At 34.8% G+C, this 19,079-nt stretch overlaps 2 protein-coding genes across 7 annotated transcripts in view; one reads left to right on the top strand and one right to left on the bottom strand.

The window, feature by feature from the left end:
- Positions 1-1,949: 1,949 nt before the first annotated feature.
- On the top strand, positions 1,950-10,348 carry LOC143148746 (lysine-specific demethylase 4C). 2 transcript variants are annotated; one of them, XM_076315391.1, is made up of 11 exons: positions 1,950-2,072; positions 2,820-3,616; positions 3,718-3,923; positions 4,018-4,373; positions 4,486-6,965; positions 7,052-7,234; positions 7,309-7,608; positions 7,688-7,879; positions 7,984-8,097; positions 8,167-8,259; positions 8,463-10,348. In XM_076315391.1, exons 2-11 carry the CDS (start codon positions 2,840-2,842, stop codon positions 8,559-8,561), a joined length of 4,800 nt encoding a protein of 1,599 aa, XP_076171506.1. In that variant the 5' UTR covers positions 1,950-2,072; positions 2,820-2,839; the 3' UTR covers positions 8,562-10,348. The 2 variants fall into 2 exon arrangements, with proteins under 2 accessions (XP_076171506.1, XP_076171507.1); XM_076315392.1 differs by having other exon boundaries at positions 1,970-2,048.
- Positions 10,349-12,212: 1,864 nt separating this feature from the next.
- LOC143148747 (ATP-binding cassette subfamily G member 4) overlaps positions 12,213-19,079 on the bottom strand; it is a 30,606-nt gene continuing 23,739 nt past the window's right edge. For all 5 annotated transcript variants that reach the window (XM_076315393.1, XM_076315398.1, XM_076315395.1 and 2 more), the window contains 6 exons: positions 18,406-18,553; positions 16,748-16,987; positions 16,492-16,614; positions 15,489-15,749; positions 14,147-14,403; positions 12,213-13,346 (listed from right to left, as the gene is read on the bottom strand). In XM_076315393.1, coding sequence (XP_076171508.1) covers positions 13,008-13,346; positions 14,147-14,403; positions 15,489-15,749; positions 16,492-16,614; positions 16,748-16,987; positions 18,406-18,553 — 1,368 coding nt within the window. In that variant the 3' untranslated portion in view covers positions 12,213-13,007. The remainder of the gene's footprint in view (positions 13,347-14,146; positions 14,404-15,488; positions 15,750-16,491; positions 16,615-16,747; positions 16,988-18,405; positions 18,554-19,079) is intronic.

Raw genomic sequence — 19,079 nt, 5'->3', positions numbered from 1 at the left:
GAATCGATCTTCCTTGTTAAAATTGTGAATAGCGTACATCTCATTTTTATGTCGCCAACTCGTTGTAACCCTTGCCAACTTGACAAGGTTGCCCACATAGTGTCTCGTAGTATTATTTTACCGAGGTATGTATAATACGCGCAGGTGTATGTGTACATACATAGAGATATTGGAAGTAATTTATCGAGATGCAACCATGTTTGAGAGTATCGAGTTTAGAGTAAATACACCCAATTAAGATCAAATTTAATATTATTTAATATCTATTCTCTTATCATGATATGATAGATAACAATTGCAGATTACGTTCATTATAGTTATAAATATAGATTTCAATCGAAGTACTATTGAGATACTGAAGTAACTTCAGTATAATATAAAATGTAAAAAATGTAGCATTTTAAAAAGTAAGTGATGAAAATTGTTGTAAAAATTAACGAATACTGGCAGCAAACGAATATTTAGAGTTCTAAAATTCTTGATTATTTATGACGAATTGTAGCAATTATAACATACGCGTATATCGGAGAATATTTATATTTTAGTAAAATTTTTTTCCAGATTTTACTAATTATATATCCAAATACTTGTTCAATTCACTTCATATTTGTACATTTTCATATCTAATTTTGAATTACATATTAATTTATGGATTTTATATTTCGGCACATTACTTGATTTGAACGAGCATTTTTACCGTCCGAGCATTCGAATACTAAATGAGATTAAATCGTACCTACAGCGCCACAGACGAGAAACACATGTATTTCAAATAATTAAATGATATTTAACTCTTGCCATCCGAAGGAAATACGACACAGACAAGATATTCTCTATGTTGTATAAAAAATAAGATATAGTATAAATGTTTTATCTTACGCAAGTTCGTGTTACAATCGACATACAGACCAGATAATATGTGTTACGAGAGTTAGTGTTATACGATCTGAAATATCGACTTCATGAATTTTGCAAGTTCCATCTGTTACGATTGATAGAACTTATTACCACATTTTTACCGATTGGAGCTATTATTTTTGAACGAAGAAATGGCTTAAAGTCCATTGATATTTACGATGTCGGTATTTCAGATTGTATAACACTAATTCTTGTAATGTGTATTATCTCGTCTATATTTTTATCTCGTTTATGTATTTTATATATCGTTTATAATTGTACAGCACGTCAAATATCCATTCTCTCTACTTTCATATGTTAAAATGTTTAAATTTATAGAAAAATAGTTTTCTTTTGTATCGCTAGGTGGAGGTACTAATTTATGTAAACCGATATTGCAGCAACTATTCTGATTTTTTTATGTACATGTATAACTAATTGTACAATGCTTTAAATATAATAGTTTAAGCATTGAGCACGGAAACATATAGGCTATATTATAGTATAAAAAATTCTTTGGAAATTGGTTATTAACGTATTAAATCAAGATTTCTTTCCAAAATGACAAGAAGTACTAAATTATTTATTTAAAAAAAAAATTGAATATAAATACATACTAAATATAGTTACATATTTATATTGATGAGGTAAATTTATAGGAAACCGTATAAAAATTTAGAATTCATATATGTATATAAGTTTTAGTATACAACATATAATCAATTACCATTTTCTCCGTAGATTATTCTTTCTTTAATTTATGTAATTACAGTACCGATATATTTATAAAACAAGAATATATCCCGTTAATTATTAGTGCACAAAATGTATAACTTAATTTATGGTGTGCCAGTTACTGTAGTGTACTTCTATAGATGAGAACATTTATGATAAGAATCTCTACTTCTTCTAAACTGTCTTTAACGAAGGATTTTTATGATAATATCAATGAAAAACAACGTACGTGACAAAATACAGAAATTTAAATTTGCCGCTTTCACGCATGCGTGATTGCTCTGGCGTCTGGAACTGATAGAGCGTTGAACGCCATCTTTATTGGTCTTGTGTGACGCGCGGGGTACAGCGGTGAATGTGTCAAATTGTAAGATCAACGACAATATCTGGATGAACATGAGGTTTATACAAGAAAGGTGATTTTCGTGTCTAATTTCGGCGTAAGTAATGCATCGTGCTGAATGACGACAATGTGAAAAATTGTGCAGCTCTAAACGGGAAAATTTGTGTCGGTCAATATTATTGCCAGCACGAGATTTTGCGACCAACCATCGTTTTTACTATAAAAACCCTCTTGAAGAGACAAACATGTGATAAAAATCATTGATAGCTACAGTTTCTTTATTTTCTTGGAACACGTTGATTTGTTTCTCAACAAATAACAAAGTATTGTAGATTAGTTTATTTTAAGAGGTACTTCTTGACAATAGGTACCATCCATTTTGTTTATGCACCTCCGGCACGTTTCGTTCTAAAAACATCCGCACCTCGCTCGCATTCTCTCGTTTTTTGAATGTTACTCGTAAAAACATAAAATTTACGTGCAATAGATTTGACCTGTTTCAGGCATGGTTACGATTTCTTCTGTAAGTTTAATGTTTTACAAATATTTCTACTGACGACACAATTACCGTGTATACTGCATATATACGAAATGTTTTGATTTCGTGTTTATTATTACGTGTCACGGTTCTCACTTAAGATCTGGTTTATGTTATAAAGGATCTGTGTCTATGGTTATTACTTTTAATATATTTATCTGTCGATAATTTTAAATAGTATGTTAAATGTTTTATAAACAATTGTGTACATTATAGATTAAATTGATATTTGTTTGTTACAATTTTGAGTTGCAACTGAAATGTTTTCATTAACTGCAAAGTTTAATTTGTACTTTTCTTTTGTAGGTGCAAAAATTGGAATTAAAATGGTCAGCAACATTTCAAGGGGGACTCCCCGCATTCAGGTCTTCAGACCTACATATGAAGAGTTCAAGGATTTTACTAAATATGTAGAATATATGGAAAGTAAAGGTGCACATAAAGCAGGTTTAGCTAAAGTAATTCCACCTCCTGAATGGGTTCCAAGGAAAGGAGGCTATAACTTAGATGATTTAAATCTGACTATTCCTGCTCCAATTTGTCAAGTGGTTACTGGTAAACAGGGTCTTTATCAGCAAATTAACATACAAAAGAAGTCTATGACAGTCAAAGAATATAGCAAGTTAGCTAATTCTGAACGTTATAATACTCCTCGTCACTTTGATTACGAAGATTTGGAAAGGAAATATTGGAAAAATATAACATACGTGGCACCTATATATGGAGCAGATGTTTCTGGTTCATTAACTGATCCAGATGTAAAAGAATGGAACATTAATCATTTAGGAACAATTCTTGATTATGTAAACAAAGATTATGGTATATCTATCGATGGTGTTAACACAGCATATTTGTATTTTGGAATGTGGAAAACAACATTTGCATGGCATACGGAAGACATGGATCTGTATTCGATCAATTATTTACATTTTGGAGCTCCAAAAACATGGTACGCTATACCACCAGAACATGGACGAAGACTGGAAAGACTTGCTAGTGGTTTCTTCCCTCCGAGTTATCAAAGTTGTCCAGCTTTTCTGCGTCACAAAATGTCTCTCATTTCTCCTCAAATATTAAGGCAATATTCTATTCCATGCAATAAAGTAAGTTTTAAATTGCCTTTTAATGTAAAAGTGTATTTGAATCGGATTTTTACAAAACTACCGAAGTTAGAAGTATAGTTAATACGTTTCGTTTCTTTTAGATAACGCAAGAAGCTGGAGAAATAATGATTACTTTCCCATATGGTTATCATGCTGGCTTCAATCACGGATTCAATTGTGCTGAATCTACTAATTTTGCTGCACCACGATGGGTGGAGTATGGTAAAAGGGCTACACAATGTACCTGCAGTAAAGATATGGTTAAAATATCTATGGACACCTTTGTGAAACGTTTCCAACCAGAAAGGTAATTAAAATATTCGTTTTAAAGTGTATACTGATTAGAAGTTATGTATTACAGTAACATTAAAAACAATACCTTAATTTTTTAAAAAATATAGATATGAATTGTGGTTACGTGGAGAAGATATTGGACCACATCCCGAGGATCCTAGGCAAACAGCTGCACCTATGCCCTCTCAGATGGATCTTTTATGCAGTAACAGCAGTAATGGACAATTGCCACAAAGCTACTTAAGTGCAGCTCCCAAAAATAAGCGGCACACAATACATAAAAAGAAAAATATTATGGCCACAAATCCCGACGTTGATATGGAAGAGTTAGTAAACCGTCCCGATATTCCACCAGATGTAAAAAAAGTTTTACAAGATCTTGAATTAGAAGAAGCAGATGATCAACCAGATGAACAGCAATTAGAAGTTTTAGAAGACATTTGGCTGAAAGCAGGAGAAATGGGTAAAATATCTATCTACTATGTGCTTTGCTACTATATTTGTGTTTTTTAATATAATATAATATAATATAATACTGCAACTTATTTCTAAACCATCAATTATCTTTATCATAGATGTGAACGAGGCTACTGTATATGATGATGGTTACAATCGTAAAAAGAGCCGGAAACGGAAGAAAAAAAATACTGACAAATCAAAGTCCAAAAGAGATTCTAATAAAAGTATCACCGAACATGTGGTAGTGAAGACTGAAATAAAAGTAGAAGCAGATGACAGCTTAAACTTTTTATCCCCTGCATTTCCAGAGCAAAGCAGTCATTTAGAAGATAACGATCAAGGAGGTTCCAATATCATAATACCTAATGACAACATCATTGAAAGTGTAAAAGTGGAAGAGATTTCTGATTTTTCAGAAGCCACAGACAAACCTGCTAAAAAGAAGAAGAAGCGTTCAAAGTCTGGAGAGCCAAAGAAGGCGAGACCAAGAAATGCAAATAAAAGGAAAAGTAAACATTTAAATATATCTATCTTCGATACCAGTGAACCCTTGGACGTATCTGACGCTAATGTGCAGCGACAACTTATGGCTATGCCGAGCATAAATCATAAATCTTTTACCATGAAGGATATTTCTAATAGTCAAGGAAAAGGAAATCATTTACCAGAAAACATAATTTTCACCAGTAATGAAATCAGTATGACACCAATCAATGATAAAACTATTCTAGGTGTTACAAATACTGGGCAGATCGTAAATTCCATGTATGGCGGTACAAAAGGAGTCGAAAAATTAGTTGAAAATCCTACAGTCGAACGAACGAACTTATATGCAAAAAGCACCAAGAAAACCAACGTCACCGGCATTAAGCCAACATTTGCTAAACAACCTTTGCTAAAAAATATTTCTTCTTTGGATCAGTTGAAGCCTATTAAAATCGATAAAGCTGTGGAGTCTGAATACATTGGCAATGATATGAAGATCACGATACAAGAAACAAAGCCATCGAGTTACACCAGCTGTAAAAGTGTGGGAACAATGCTGACAGAAAGATCTATACCTAACTATTCTAAAAAAGATATCATAAAAGCTCCTCGATTGAGTGTATTAAAGTCAGCATACAACATATCTGCCACTGAAGTCTCTCCTAAGGTTGATTCTGATAAGTCAGTAGGAGAAGAGAAAGACACATGTCCATCATCGAATAGCATAGTAGTTTTACCAAAGACTTGGCCTATTGCCAAACCTCAGGAGCCCAAACTCTCCAATTCAGGGATCATGTTTCTGAATACAAACTTAAGCTTCTCTAACCCACCGATTCTCCAGAAAGAAGTTGCGTCGCAGGAGTCAGTAAATGATCCGAGGAGTCTGGAAGTACCGAAACCTGTAACTTCTTGTGCTATTCAAATACCACGCTTAGAAGGCTTTTTCACGAAGAGTACAGTATTAGGCCAGCCGCTCGCCCAATCCGTTACCTGTCACAGTATAAGCGGGACAAGTACGGACGTCAGAACCCTTGGAAAGAGATCCACGACTGATGCGTCAAAAATGATGGCGACAAAATTCTGGCAACTTCCAACCAGTAACAATGGTTTGTTCTTTTCGAAAGATAATTCCATGGACGACAAGCAGCAGATCATGAAGCTAGATGCTTCTCAAATGTCGGCCACCTCGTCTTCTTCGTTGGGTCTATCGAACAATAGCACGTTTTTCTTGGCCTCACCTTCAAACTGCACGAATGTCTCCATAAATTCTCAGTCTTCGATGATGATAGACTTCAACAAAAAGTGTTTGCAAAAATCTACTCCGACCACGACAGGTTCTTCGTTTATGAAGATCGTGACGAAACCACAAGATCAGCTACTTGTGAAGAAAAACTTGAACCAGAAAGAAGAAACGTGTAGTAGAAAACCGTTCAAGAGTACAGGTACGATCATCAATAATTTGAAAACCGTATCAACTCAAGTGGACAATCCGTTGGAAGTTGGCCCATCTGGTAAGAGTTTAAATGTAGCTGGTTTGGACGCTGGTGCGCAGTACGGTGCGCATCACTCCGTGTCAGATTTTCAGGTTTCGCAAAAGACTGTCACTATTTCGCCCCTAAAACAAGAACAATTTCCAAATATGATAGATTCTATAGACAAACTGCAAGGTCAGAGTGTACAGAAGAGTTCGGAGAATATATACGCGCATATGCCGCCACTGAAGCCAATAAAGTTGACGATGTCAAGGCGAAAATCGAAAGAGAAATTGAAGAAAGCTACCACCAGAAAAAAAGACATCTTCGAACCTAAGGTCACAATCACATCATTGAATTTGGATGATTCGATTATAGTCACCCCTACTACCATGGACAAATCACCGTCCATTTCCCATCGCGTGTCGATGATACCAGGTCACATATCCGACATGCTGTACCCCAGTGTACCAAATAACGATTTGCTGCAGGCGTTCAACGACTATTGGAGTGCTCAAATTTCCCACTGCGCAATCTGCGCGCCGTTCACTTCAAGTTGTAACGGACACGGCCGATTAATGCCACCGGACTGGAAATATTGCAAACCCACCGTTTTACCAGAGAGTTCACCGATATGGGTGAGTCTTGTTGAATACCTTGAACCCAATAACATTATACCGTGGTACCTTTAAAAGCTTGTTCGAATACGTACCATATTTTTTAGGTGTCCGCGAGCGTTTTCGTTGCGAATTCAAAAGAACAAATCGTCGAACCGGAAAACGATAAGGTGCTGCGTTGCAGAGAATGTCACGTGACTGTACATGCCTCGTGCTATGGGATTACCGTATTGCCTACGGATCTACGAAATTGGGCGTGTGATAGATGTAGAGCTGGTAAAACACAGGTGGTGGGTATCTTTATATATCTTTGTTTATAGCAACCAACGATAAGTATTCTCCTCATCCATTTATCATTCCACAGATGTGTTGCCTATGCCCCATGCGCGGCGGTGCACTTAAACGTACCAGCGATAGTAGTTGGGCGCATATATTATGTGCCCTTCTATTGCCAGGTGTCACTTTTAAAGATGCTATCAATAAGGATCCAATTAATGTGTTAACCATCAGACCTGACATCGTTAACCAGCAGTGTTGTTATTGCGGTCAAAAGGACGGAGCGTGTCTCAATTGTAGCCAGTGCAGCAATCTATTTCATCCTTCGTGCGGTCTTATTTCCGGCGCAACGTTTACAATACCGGTGTACAATTCACCAGAGCTTCAGGTATCTGAAAAACAATAAGCATGCGCGAGCGAGGATCGATACGAATGTAAGATGAAATAACAACTAGAATTGCATTCAGGTAACGTGTGATGGGCATGACGATGGAAAAGAAAAAGTTCCGACAATTCGACAAGGAGAAATTGTTTGGGCGAAACATCGTAATACAAGATATTACAAGGCCAAAGTAGACTCTATACACGATACCCTGTTTTACATGGTCACATTTAGTGATGATAGTTTCAGTGAAGATTTGTATCCATCAGATATAACGGTAGACACATATACTTATAATATTTTCGTCCGCGTTTCCGTTGCGTTTAAATTATATGTACGTTTTGTTAAAATCTCTTTTAATTTCCTTTCTCATTTTTGTAGAATTATGATCCAGGAAATCCACCACAACAAGGAGCAGCAGTGATCGTAAAGTGGACGGATGAGAATTTATACGATGGTATCTTTGAGGGTACGAATCATAGAATCATGTACACTGTGAGTATATTCACTTAATTTCTTCTAGATTAATTCTATATTATCTTCAATTTCCAATTGCGTTTTTAGGTCATTTTCGAAGATGGTTCGCAGCTCGTGCTGAAGCGAAACGAGATTTATAGCTTACAGGAAGATATGCCAAAAAGAGTGCGTTCACGTCTGGTGAGTTTAGTGTTAAACTAATTTGACTACGAGAAATACTTGATTGTTCGAAACGATTCACCTTGCTTTTTCTTCGCTTTTTGTCGCACTTTTATTTATTTTTATTTTTATTATTATTTTTTTTAATTACTCTTTTTTACCATTATTCATAAATGATTCGAGTGCTTACGTTGATTTTTGTGTTTCAATTGGTTTCATTAAAGTCTGTTGCGACCGAAATGAAGCACCGGTATCATCTGTACGGCACGGAGGATGAATCCGAGGCGCAAAGAAAGGTGAAACAGTCTAAATATTGTGATTAAAACAAAATTATATACGGTTCGATGTAAATAATTAATAGAGACAAGTAATATTCAGTCGCTGTAAATAATATATACGAACAATGTACCTACTAATTTGGTCTTTTCTGAAAGTAATCATTCGGAATAGACCGAATGGACAAATTCTACTTTTCTCTTCGTCTTCGTTCCTTTTCGCGTTTCTTTTATCATCTTTATTTCGTTTCTTTAAAAATATTTCAACATCGACTTTTTTTTATCGGTATCGCACTTCCGTTTTTGTTAAGTATACCATTTATTTTTGCTTACACTCATTTTAGAATATTAAAAGGAATTCGTCTTCAGTTGCGAATTTGATGTCTCATTAAAAAAAAAAACTAAAGTATTAATGATATCGCGACGATGAATCGTGTGTCGATGTAACGCGTTCCTTTCGTGATTATAAATAAGCATATTCGAGTTTTTAATCGTTTGTCACATAACTAGGAGATAATACAGACCGAGAAAGATCTTGTCTTATAAAATGGTACGTAGAGGTTTTCTTACCCCTTGTATTTACAAGCTGTTAACGTACGACATAGCAAGTTCGGCAAGCTGTTGAAGGCACTGTTCAGCAAGCGATAAGGATCAAAGAAACAATAAAGTCTACAAGATATTTCTGTATATATCTACAAAACGTAGATATCAAATGAGATGTGTTTTTAAGCGATCAGCCCATGTGTGTAGTCTAAATGGCATTTTTTACTTTGTTTTACGGATAAGCATCTAACATTGAAAACTTTTGGCAGTTTGCGTTGCGTAAGTTCGAGTAAGGATCACGTTTAACTGTAACATGCTCGTGGAAGCATCAGTAGAAGTGTATTTAGAGCTATTCATTATGATAAACCATATTCAGAAGGCTACAGTAGTGGTACGTGAATCAATTAATATAGAATATTCCTCTTTTTCTTCCTATTTTCACTTAATACATTATAAAAGGTATGCTATAAAAAGTCACAGTATATAAATCATGTCAGTACAATAGTACTATGGGACATAATCTCTATCAGAATGATGTAATTTTAATAATTGTATATCTTTATGGATTAATGTAATTTATAGATTATTATATGCTATCGGTTATTTTAAACATTTCCAGAGAATTCGTAATTTAAGTGTGCACAGTTTCACAAAAGCCAAGGATAAACATCACGACTGTTGATCCTTCTGAGGTGGCGTATCGTGTAAGTCATTTTTAAGCAGAGCACCACTGATAAATCGTAGTACATACTCGATTGCGCACGTGTTCACCACCACTTAGTCTATGAAAATTTGTAACAAAAATAAAAACGACTTAACGATGCGTGCGACACCAACAGCAGAGCCGTAAGTTCGTTCTTCGTCAGCGTTAGAATCATATTAATACTCTGTATCGTTTTAAATGGTTTTCTAAGTACGATACACGTTTGTATGTTTCTTCCGTCACTTCCTCTGTTTTTCTTCTGCGTTTACAATCAGCGAAACAACAATGAACGTTCGACGAAACACCGATATGTATGTATATTTGTAGAGGTAATTCGTCGTTCAAGATCTAGTGTTCATATGATCTCTTGAAATTCGTTTCCTAGAAATTTTATTTATCTTAAAACAGATTTGCGCGCGCGCACGCGAAGCAAATGATAGTTTTAACTTAAAAATGTGTAATTTATGCAAAATGAAATTATCACTTTCCCCGATCACTTTATATACCTGTTGAATGAATTAGGTCGTGGGAATTGTATTAGCGTTCTATCTGTATATGATATAAATAAAAAAAAAAAAAAAGAAAAAAAGGAATAGAAAAAAAAACGAAAAAATTAATAATGTATCCGAGCGTAGAGACAGATTGAACACGGCGTACAATAAAAAGTAAACATATAAACAGTGTCTTCCTTTCTGAACCGATGCACTGTGTTTTCAATGAATGATAATTATTTAAAAAGACTAATAAATTTCAAAAATGGCTTTGAAAGATGTATGCTTATAAGGGAGAAACGTAAAAAGTTCTTGACACTTAAAGGGGTATTCTTGACTAGAATGCGATTTTTTCGGCTTTTCAGAATTAAAGAAAAAAAGCTGTAAACCTTTTTGTGTATGGGTTATAGCACACATATTTACTAACACTTAAACTATACAAAATTATTTTTTTTTAACTCAAAATAATAAAAATTACACGAACTATGTTTGGCTGAAAAAAGTATTATAAAGAAAAGTGTCTTGTAGACGTGCAAAAATCCGACCATTCCTTCAATCTGCAATAAACAAACAAAATGGTATCTTGTTCTGTACGAATATGACTATAGTGTGAACCATTAAAAATGAAAAATCTTGATAATTAAAAACATGGCAACACTTTGAAGTTCAAACATCGTTTCTTTTGGTTTTTTGCGTTTATAACATGTTAAAAAAATATAAAAGAATAAATACTTTTTAGAAACCGTAGTTCTTGCGATAACGGCACGTTTGCTGACGTTTACTTTAAAGTCCACTACAACTGTCAGTTGTGTTCTTTAAACGGCCGTAATTCGTAAATATTACAAATTCAAAGAAATCTTGTTGCAAACATATTTTGGACGACATGTACTTTAAGGGAAAGCAATAAAAAAAAAGAAATTCTTTTTAAATTCTAGACAAGAATACCCCATTAATAGAAAATGTACACGAACGTTTATTGAATAGATTTTGACATAATCGTGCATCCCTAACAGGTTTTATAATACTAACTATAATATTTATATTAGAAAGATGTCGTCCACTGAGATAGGTTTAACAAGACTCTATAAAGTGACATTATTTACTCTCTAGATTAACTAACACATACTCTGTTAAAAGCTTTGCACGTATAACTTTTTGAATGTTGATTAAGTATCAACTTTTCTTAATAACGAGGAAGTGAAGTACATTTTATTTAAATAGGTTTGTATCTGCGTGTTTGTAGATACTCTCATTTGTAGGAAATCTAATCGAATATAGACGAGTAGAAAAAAATTTGTTTCAACACATTAATTACTGATAAACACTTTTATTTCATACAGCAATAAATATTGTAAAAAGTAAAAATCAAAAAAAATTTAATAGCTTAACTTTCCATTTTTATCGTCGATATACAGGGTGACCTTATTTCAGTGAATAGGAAATGGAATTTTCTATCCAAACTGAAGTGTAAATTGTAAAATTAAAGTTTCTGTTTGTATTTACATTTACAAAGTGAAAAATTACAAGGCACCCTGTATATTAATTTGGAACCATTCTCCACATTTAGTTGCAATAGGATTTATTTTGACTAACATTTAAAATTGTTGGATTGATCCTTTTAAATAGATTATTCATTTCTACTTTTGTAATTATATTTAACAAATTGTTATTTTGTTAATTTCACAAATATCTGTAACAAATACATCATGTATGATTCTATCATACTAATAATGTAAAAAGATTTTGGAAAGAATCCAACAATTTTGCTATACAGATCTGGTACTTAGAAAAATAACTACCATCTGTTTTATTCAATTAAATTTACCTAAAAAACGTGATAATTCAAATTATCACGATTACGTTAAACAAAAATAATACACAATGCCCTGTCATTTAATATTATAATCAGAATAATATAACATTTAGTTTGTGTGTGTTATATGCTTAATTTATCATTATCGCTTGCATAAAAAAGATTTTTATTGTACAGGCAGTTGGGCACAAGCGAGTTTTTTGAACTTTTATTTTAATTATATTTTTCAGTTCTAATTACATCTCACAGATGTGTTCAGTGCCGTGATACAACAATACGATAATTAAAATTAGTACATCTTAATTACGATCAACTTTACGATAATCATCATTATCGTGAGATAGTTAAGAATATTCTAGTACGAAAAGTAATACAAAAATATGCTTTCTTCTTAAATATTATGTGCATACTTATTACGTTAACGTAACATTAATTTATGTCAAATTATAACATGTAAGTGATTTAAAGCTTTCACGATTCATTATTTACGCATGTTTACTTATATACGAAATACGTTCAACAAAAAAGCGTGTAATAAGTTAATAGCCCCATAATACAATAATCATGGAATAACGTGTAATAAAAAATCTAAAACCGGAGGCTTTAAATACCGATAACACGATTAAGTCGACACGTTGCCACCAAAACGTAAAATGTCTCATGCATTTTCTCATTTCACTTTTACATCACGTTACTATGCGTCTCGCGCAAGTATTGATCTCGAACAAGTCTTTTTATCCTCACTCGTAAGTACGGACAAATTTTTCAGTTTCTCGTTACTGCGAACACAATTTTATAATTATAGACATTAACAGAATTCAGCACACGTAAAAATGTAATATTAAAAATTTTACGATCCACCAATGTCACCGCTACATGAATGGTACACAGTTCGAAACGACCAAAAGCAAAACTAGGTCACCGAAATCGGTAACGAATAGTCTTTATCGTCTGTTCAGTTTACACCAGAGTGCACTAGCGGTCAATATATGCATGAGCACACCAATGCCGACAATCAGAATAAGATTATTCACGACGTTCGTGTCGGCAATGTCCATTTCTTTTAGGAATAGCGTGGGTTTCTTATAGTGACAATAGAAGTCATCACATTTCAAATCCATCCTGTCGAAACCGTATACGGTGTGCAGAAGACTGTGAAAGCTAGCGCGAAAGTACGATATATGGAACATCCATCGAAACATTTGCGGAGTGTCCATATAACGAATGCAAAAACCGAACACCGAGAATAATACCGCGATTATAGGACCAGCAAAAACTGCAATCTGTAAACAGAAAAAAAGTCACCTGTTACATCGTTTTTGAAGAACTTTTCGGTTTTTACTCGTGGAATGACAAATATCTTTCGCTAAGACAAAATTGACATAAGAAGGTTTCGTGTTTCGTGTTTAAATTATTTTCTTTGAAAGTTTTTAAACGATACTTTTTACAATTCGTATCAATCCTTGGCGTACATTATGCATTAAATTGGTACAATACGGTTAAAGATGTATTGAACCAAACTAGTGCGCCTTTTAAACGCCATTGCAGCACTCGTGGACTTCATAAGCAGCGAATCAAGGTTAGGTTCATTTCTTTGTGCTTTATCGTAACTCTTAACAATCGTAACCAGTCATATAGGTATACACGGTTTACCGAATTTGGTAGAATATACATCATAAAATTATAGCGTACAAAATAGAATAAAAATAAAAAAAGAGACACGTATTGTTTTAGAACTTTGCATAATAATCGAATATTAATAGTGCACAAGAAAAAACATTGTCGCAATTGTTTTTTCTATAATCTTGATGATCTTTCATAAGATTGAATGACGTGCTAAATAAAAGCATGACATACTTTTCCATATCCATTTCTAGGTCTTTGAGAGAATGTCACACATATAACGTGTATTTTGTATAAACTTTGTACGTATGATGTAAACGTTACCGTCGTTCGATAAAAACTCTTGGTGTGCCTAATTTTGGCCCGTGTATCGAAAATAAGTGCAATGTAAATTGAGTCAAATATACTAGCTAAAAATATAGAATCGATTCTGGCTCAAAATAGAAACAAAAATTCCTACCTTTACTGGCGTGGTCGCGCCGATAAAAAAGCCCCATGCTTGAGCCGTTAAGCTAGCGGCTATGCTAACAACCATGAAGGAAATTATACGAGGTGTTTCCACGGGCTGTCCTGTTAACCAATAACTCACAGCCAAATAGGTTGCTGCACAAGAAGCTTGGAACGGTATTTCCACTAGTAGCATACTAATATAATATGGTGCTAACTTATACCATCGATTAAAGTGTTCCCTCGAGAGAATCCGCATCTCCTGTGGAACTAAAAAATAAAAACAAAATTAAAATGTCAGTATATCCTTTATTTGCTCGTTTTACACGTTGCACGATACTAACGATTGTTCTGGCGCACACAAATGTTTGTAGTGTAACATAATTTATGTCCTAACGAGATTAGAACATTTATGATTAGTATAATTATTTTCACTTCTTTTTATATATATATATATATATGTATATATAATATGTATATATGTATATATAATATGTATATATGTATATATGTATATATGTATATATGTATATATCGTTTGCTAAGCAGCGACGCTATTCACTGTCGCCCTCCTCCTTCCGTCAGCAAAAAAATGCTCACTAGAGATACTGTTAACTCTCCCAAGTGTTGCGAATCAACGTGTGTATGACCGCACACGTTGTGTTCCTTGGCCTAGATTTCGAATCGTTGGTCCCGTTAAATCAATAATAACGCGGCGAAAGAACAATCGAGTTATAAGAAATGCATCTCGACTTTCTCGTCGCGGGCAGCGACTCTCCTTCCACTTATCACGTGCGATGCGATGAATACCGACTTTACTTATGGAGCTCAGACAATCAATCGTGCAACGATATTTTTCGAGGACTCATCGAAGATCGTTTCTCTTTAGAACGAGAACGTGTACAACCACAAAAAGAAATTTAGCAATTGTAAAAAATCCGATTACACCGGTTACCTGGCCCGAAAAAATGGAATACACAGTTTATAATTTCGGTCAAATCATTAACAACAATCGAGATTTACAGATGTACGTTACGATTCGAATTGAGAGTTCTCCAACTGAAATTGATGTCCGATCATTGAACGCGATGAAAAGTGACTTTACGTAAAAAAAAATTGCACGGAAATGCGATTGAGTTATTTGCATTAAGAAATCTAGAACAGTGTTTCCCATACTGTTGGAGAAAAATCCAAATAGTTTAGAAATTAGTGCGAAGGTGTCGGCATGAAAGTAAGGTTTGAGAAACACTGGTCTAAAAAGAACGCAACAAGGTCGAGATAATTCTTCGAGAACATGCGGGTATAATAAATGTATAATAAACCATTTTGTTGGTAGTAGCCAACTGGTTACCTACAGGCAAGAGTGACGGCCATTTTTCCTGTGTATACAATCAGTAGTAACGATCCATAAAGGTAAACGTAATTAGCCAGGACTCCGTTTGCTCTATAACCACTTCCCATGTAGAGGTAGCCGAAGATTACACCGATGAGTAGATGGCACAGTAAACGCACCACCAGTAACGTGTAGTCCCTCTTTAGACAAAGCAACTGTCTCTTGTAAAGTAGATAACACTGCGCGAGAAACCCTGCAGGTGGGGGTGGTTCTTTGGTGTTGGCTGTGTTAATAAAATTCAGATTAAATTTAACATTGTTCGTCAGTTGAAGTATTATGTATCGATAAGTTTCAGTTGATTAACAATTCTACCGTTGTAGATAATTGTACGATATCAATCAACGTTTTATTATACTACAAATTTTCAATGATTTATTTATAAAAAAAATGTTTTAATTTTTATTACACAATAAAAGAAATTACGAACGGAATGACGTTCTAATCGTTCGCGAATGTTTTCATTAGGAGCCTACGAACGTTTTTAAACTCGCGTGACCTCTGAAATGATATGCTTTGTTTATGTTTTTTTAGTGACTCGATCACCCATTCGTGGCATGCGGGGCACGGCGCGTGGCATTCTTGCGCGGATGGTCGATAATTTTTTCTCTTTCTGTTGAAAAGTGTTTCGCTTTCCTCAAAACTCAAATGTGCAAACACATTTATTAGCACATAGAGTGTTTAATTTACTGGCAAACATGCACATAGCATGTGTAAAATATCGCAGATACGTTAAAGTGTACAAAACCTGTTCTCATCGGTATATGTATACATTGATATCTTATTGAACCTCCATTGTAAACATAAACAGTCGTAACACCACGCATCTTTAGTTTTTCGTTTTATACTATATTCTATAGGTGCACGTAAACCAACGTTCACTATTCAATATTCAGTTACTGGGACCAATAGATTAAAGGAAAGAAAATATGTTATAACCGTTCCCTGTTGGTAGACATTACAATTACCTTCTGACTGTGGTGGCTTCATCGTGTACGTAGTAAGTGGCTTCTCATCCTTGCACATTGTTTCCATGGCAGCTGCCAATTTGTCGACGCTGATTCCATAATCACCGATCGCGACTTCTAACACTGTAACACAATGCACACACGTGTTCACGTATCCACTGGCCCGAAACATCTAAATAAACGCGACTTTCCGACATGATTGATCACGTGAAAACGATTACAAAAACACGTCGAAAACAATACAAGCACCACGTACGAAAATCAGCCGGATTGTGATAAGGTGGACAATCAACTCCAACCGAGGACATGTGAGGCAACAACGATTTCACCGGACCCCTGTATATGCAGTATCCAGCGGCAACCGCGTAAATGACATCGAACATCTCCAAGAGCAACGCACTCGGTTGATGTATCGTGCATATCACTGTGCGCCTTTCTATTTTAGCGAGACGCTTCAAAAGGGCGATACACTGACTGCACGACGCAGAATCTAAGCCTGAAACGGAAATTAGTTTTTGGTTAGGAATACAAGAATATGATTGGTTAAGCTGCTCGAGTCGTTTGAGACACTGGGTCACGTTTCACCCGTGATGCCGGTTTCTCGATCGAATAATCGAAGACACGCGACAGTGCTGCTGTGTACGTATCAGGTATCGGAAAGGAAGGTCGCGTGCTTCTAGCTGTAATTTCGCTTTCCCACGGTCCAACGACCGACACGCGACATTTAAATCGACGAACACACACCAGAGATGCAACAGACGAATGTTGTACTGCGCAAAAGTGAGTCATTCGTAAATATCGAGTACTGTACGAAAGAAATTGCTATAGACGGAGGTTCGAACAGTTATTGAACAGGTAATAAAATATTCAATTATGACGTATTATTACTATTACCATAATAGTATGTAATAATTAACGATGTATGGAATTTAAATTTGATAGTGTAGAATCATTTTTATATAAAAGGTCGAATAAAAATTACTTTTGGTTTCATTAATTATTGATGAATTAGTCAGAAGGTGTGGTTAGCGTTTAAGCATGTGTAAAATTGAAATGAAATAATCAGAACTGTACATCACGAACTGTGACAAGATGTTGCACCACGCGTATATCTCGTCAATCAGAGACCTTGTACGATCTCGTGTAAAACGGTCTTCTGAACATTTTTCCATTCGTCTTGTAATCAAATGTGAACATCGTCTGTTAACAGTTCATCAATATTTGCATTCTTCAATCGTTTTTCTTTCCTATCTTTATCATGGAGGTATAATTTTTTAATCAATCATTAGGTGTGTACTGTGACCGTAATGTCAGTATAATATTTAATTATATATACACACATACGTGCACGACCTGTCGAGGATAAAAGCCGCTACTTCTACGATAAAAAAAAAAACGCAACGATGTAACCACGACGCATTAAGGATGCTGTGAAAGAATTGACAAACGTTTTTGGATTCTAAGTACTATGATTGCCAATACGTGGCTCGAAACATTTTCCGCATTCTTAGGTGCATGTTCATTATCACACTAAGACGATTATTCGTGATTGTCTTTGACCTTCGTTCAATCGCGATTAATTTGCAATTTACAACATAGAATTGCTCAACAGATAATAGATTCGATGGCAGCCAATCAGAAATGAGTTGGCTGTAAGCGATTAGCGTCACGTTAAACAAGAATATCTCTTTTTTTATAAATTTTGTTTCACGTAATAGTCGTAGAAAATTTTAATTTACAAAAACATAAAAAAACCAGTGTTTCCAACGTGACTGAGATCTCTCGAAACCCGTAAATTTGAATTCACGTTTAAAAAAAAAAAATTGTTTAAATATCGAATGGAATTTATTAAAATTTGTGGAATATTTTGAGAGTTTAGCCAGTCGCTCAAAACATGAACGATTTCGTAATTACCAGTTGTCGGTTCGTCGAGGAATAATACTGAAGGATTGCTTAAAAGTTCCAAAGCTACGTCGAGTCGCTTCTGCTGTCCCCCGGACAGTTTTCCACATAGTGTGTCATAGCAATGGCTCAGCCCCAGCACTTCGAGCAGTTCTAAAACCTGTCGACAGATAGATTAAGTCTTATAGAGATATACAAAGTGAGACACTTAAAATCACCACCTTGATTTGCAAATACATTAAGTTTAAATGTTCGAGTGTACTTTTAGCTTCTCGAATAAAATTTGACTCGAAATTGAAGCGCAGTAAAAATCTGTCGCGCAATTTTCAAAGTTGTTTTTCTGAAGAACAAAGTTTTGCAAGAAACAAAATTAGTCCACCGTCATAACTTATTCCAACGAACAAAATCTTTTTTCATTTTTTCGGAAAACGAATTCTCGATAAATGAACAGGACTTATCCCCATCACTGTTCTCGTTTACATCGATTAGCACGATTAAAGTAATAAATAAAAATTTACGTACATTTTATCATATTTTCGTGAAAATATTACGAATCGAATGGCAAGATTTTCTCGATGAAAACGAGTCCAAACACGATCAAGTTCGAACCACTTTTAATTATACCTGTTTCGCGCCAACGCCGGCGACACTAGCGCTCGAAGTGTACAAGTGGATCAAATGAGGTC

Source organism: Ptiloglossa arizonensis, chromosome 6, assembly GCF_051014685.1.
Source record: "Ptiloglossa arizonensis isolate GNS036 chromosome 6, iyPtiAriz1_principal, whole genome shotgun sequence".
NCBI classification, from domain to species: Eukaryota; Metazoa; Arthropoda; class Insecta; order Hymenoptera; family Colletidae; genus Ptiloglossa; species Ptiloglossa arizonensis.
Note: the sequence above shows the minus strand (reverse complement) of the source record. Positions and strands in the feature narration are given on the sequence as shown.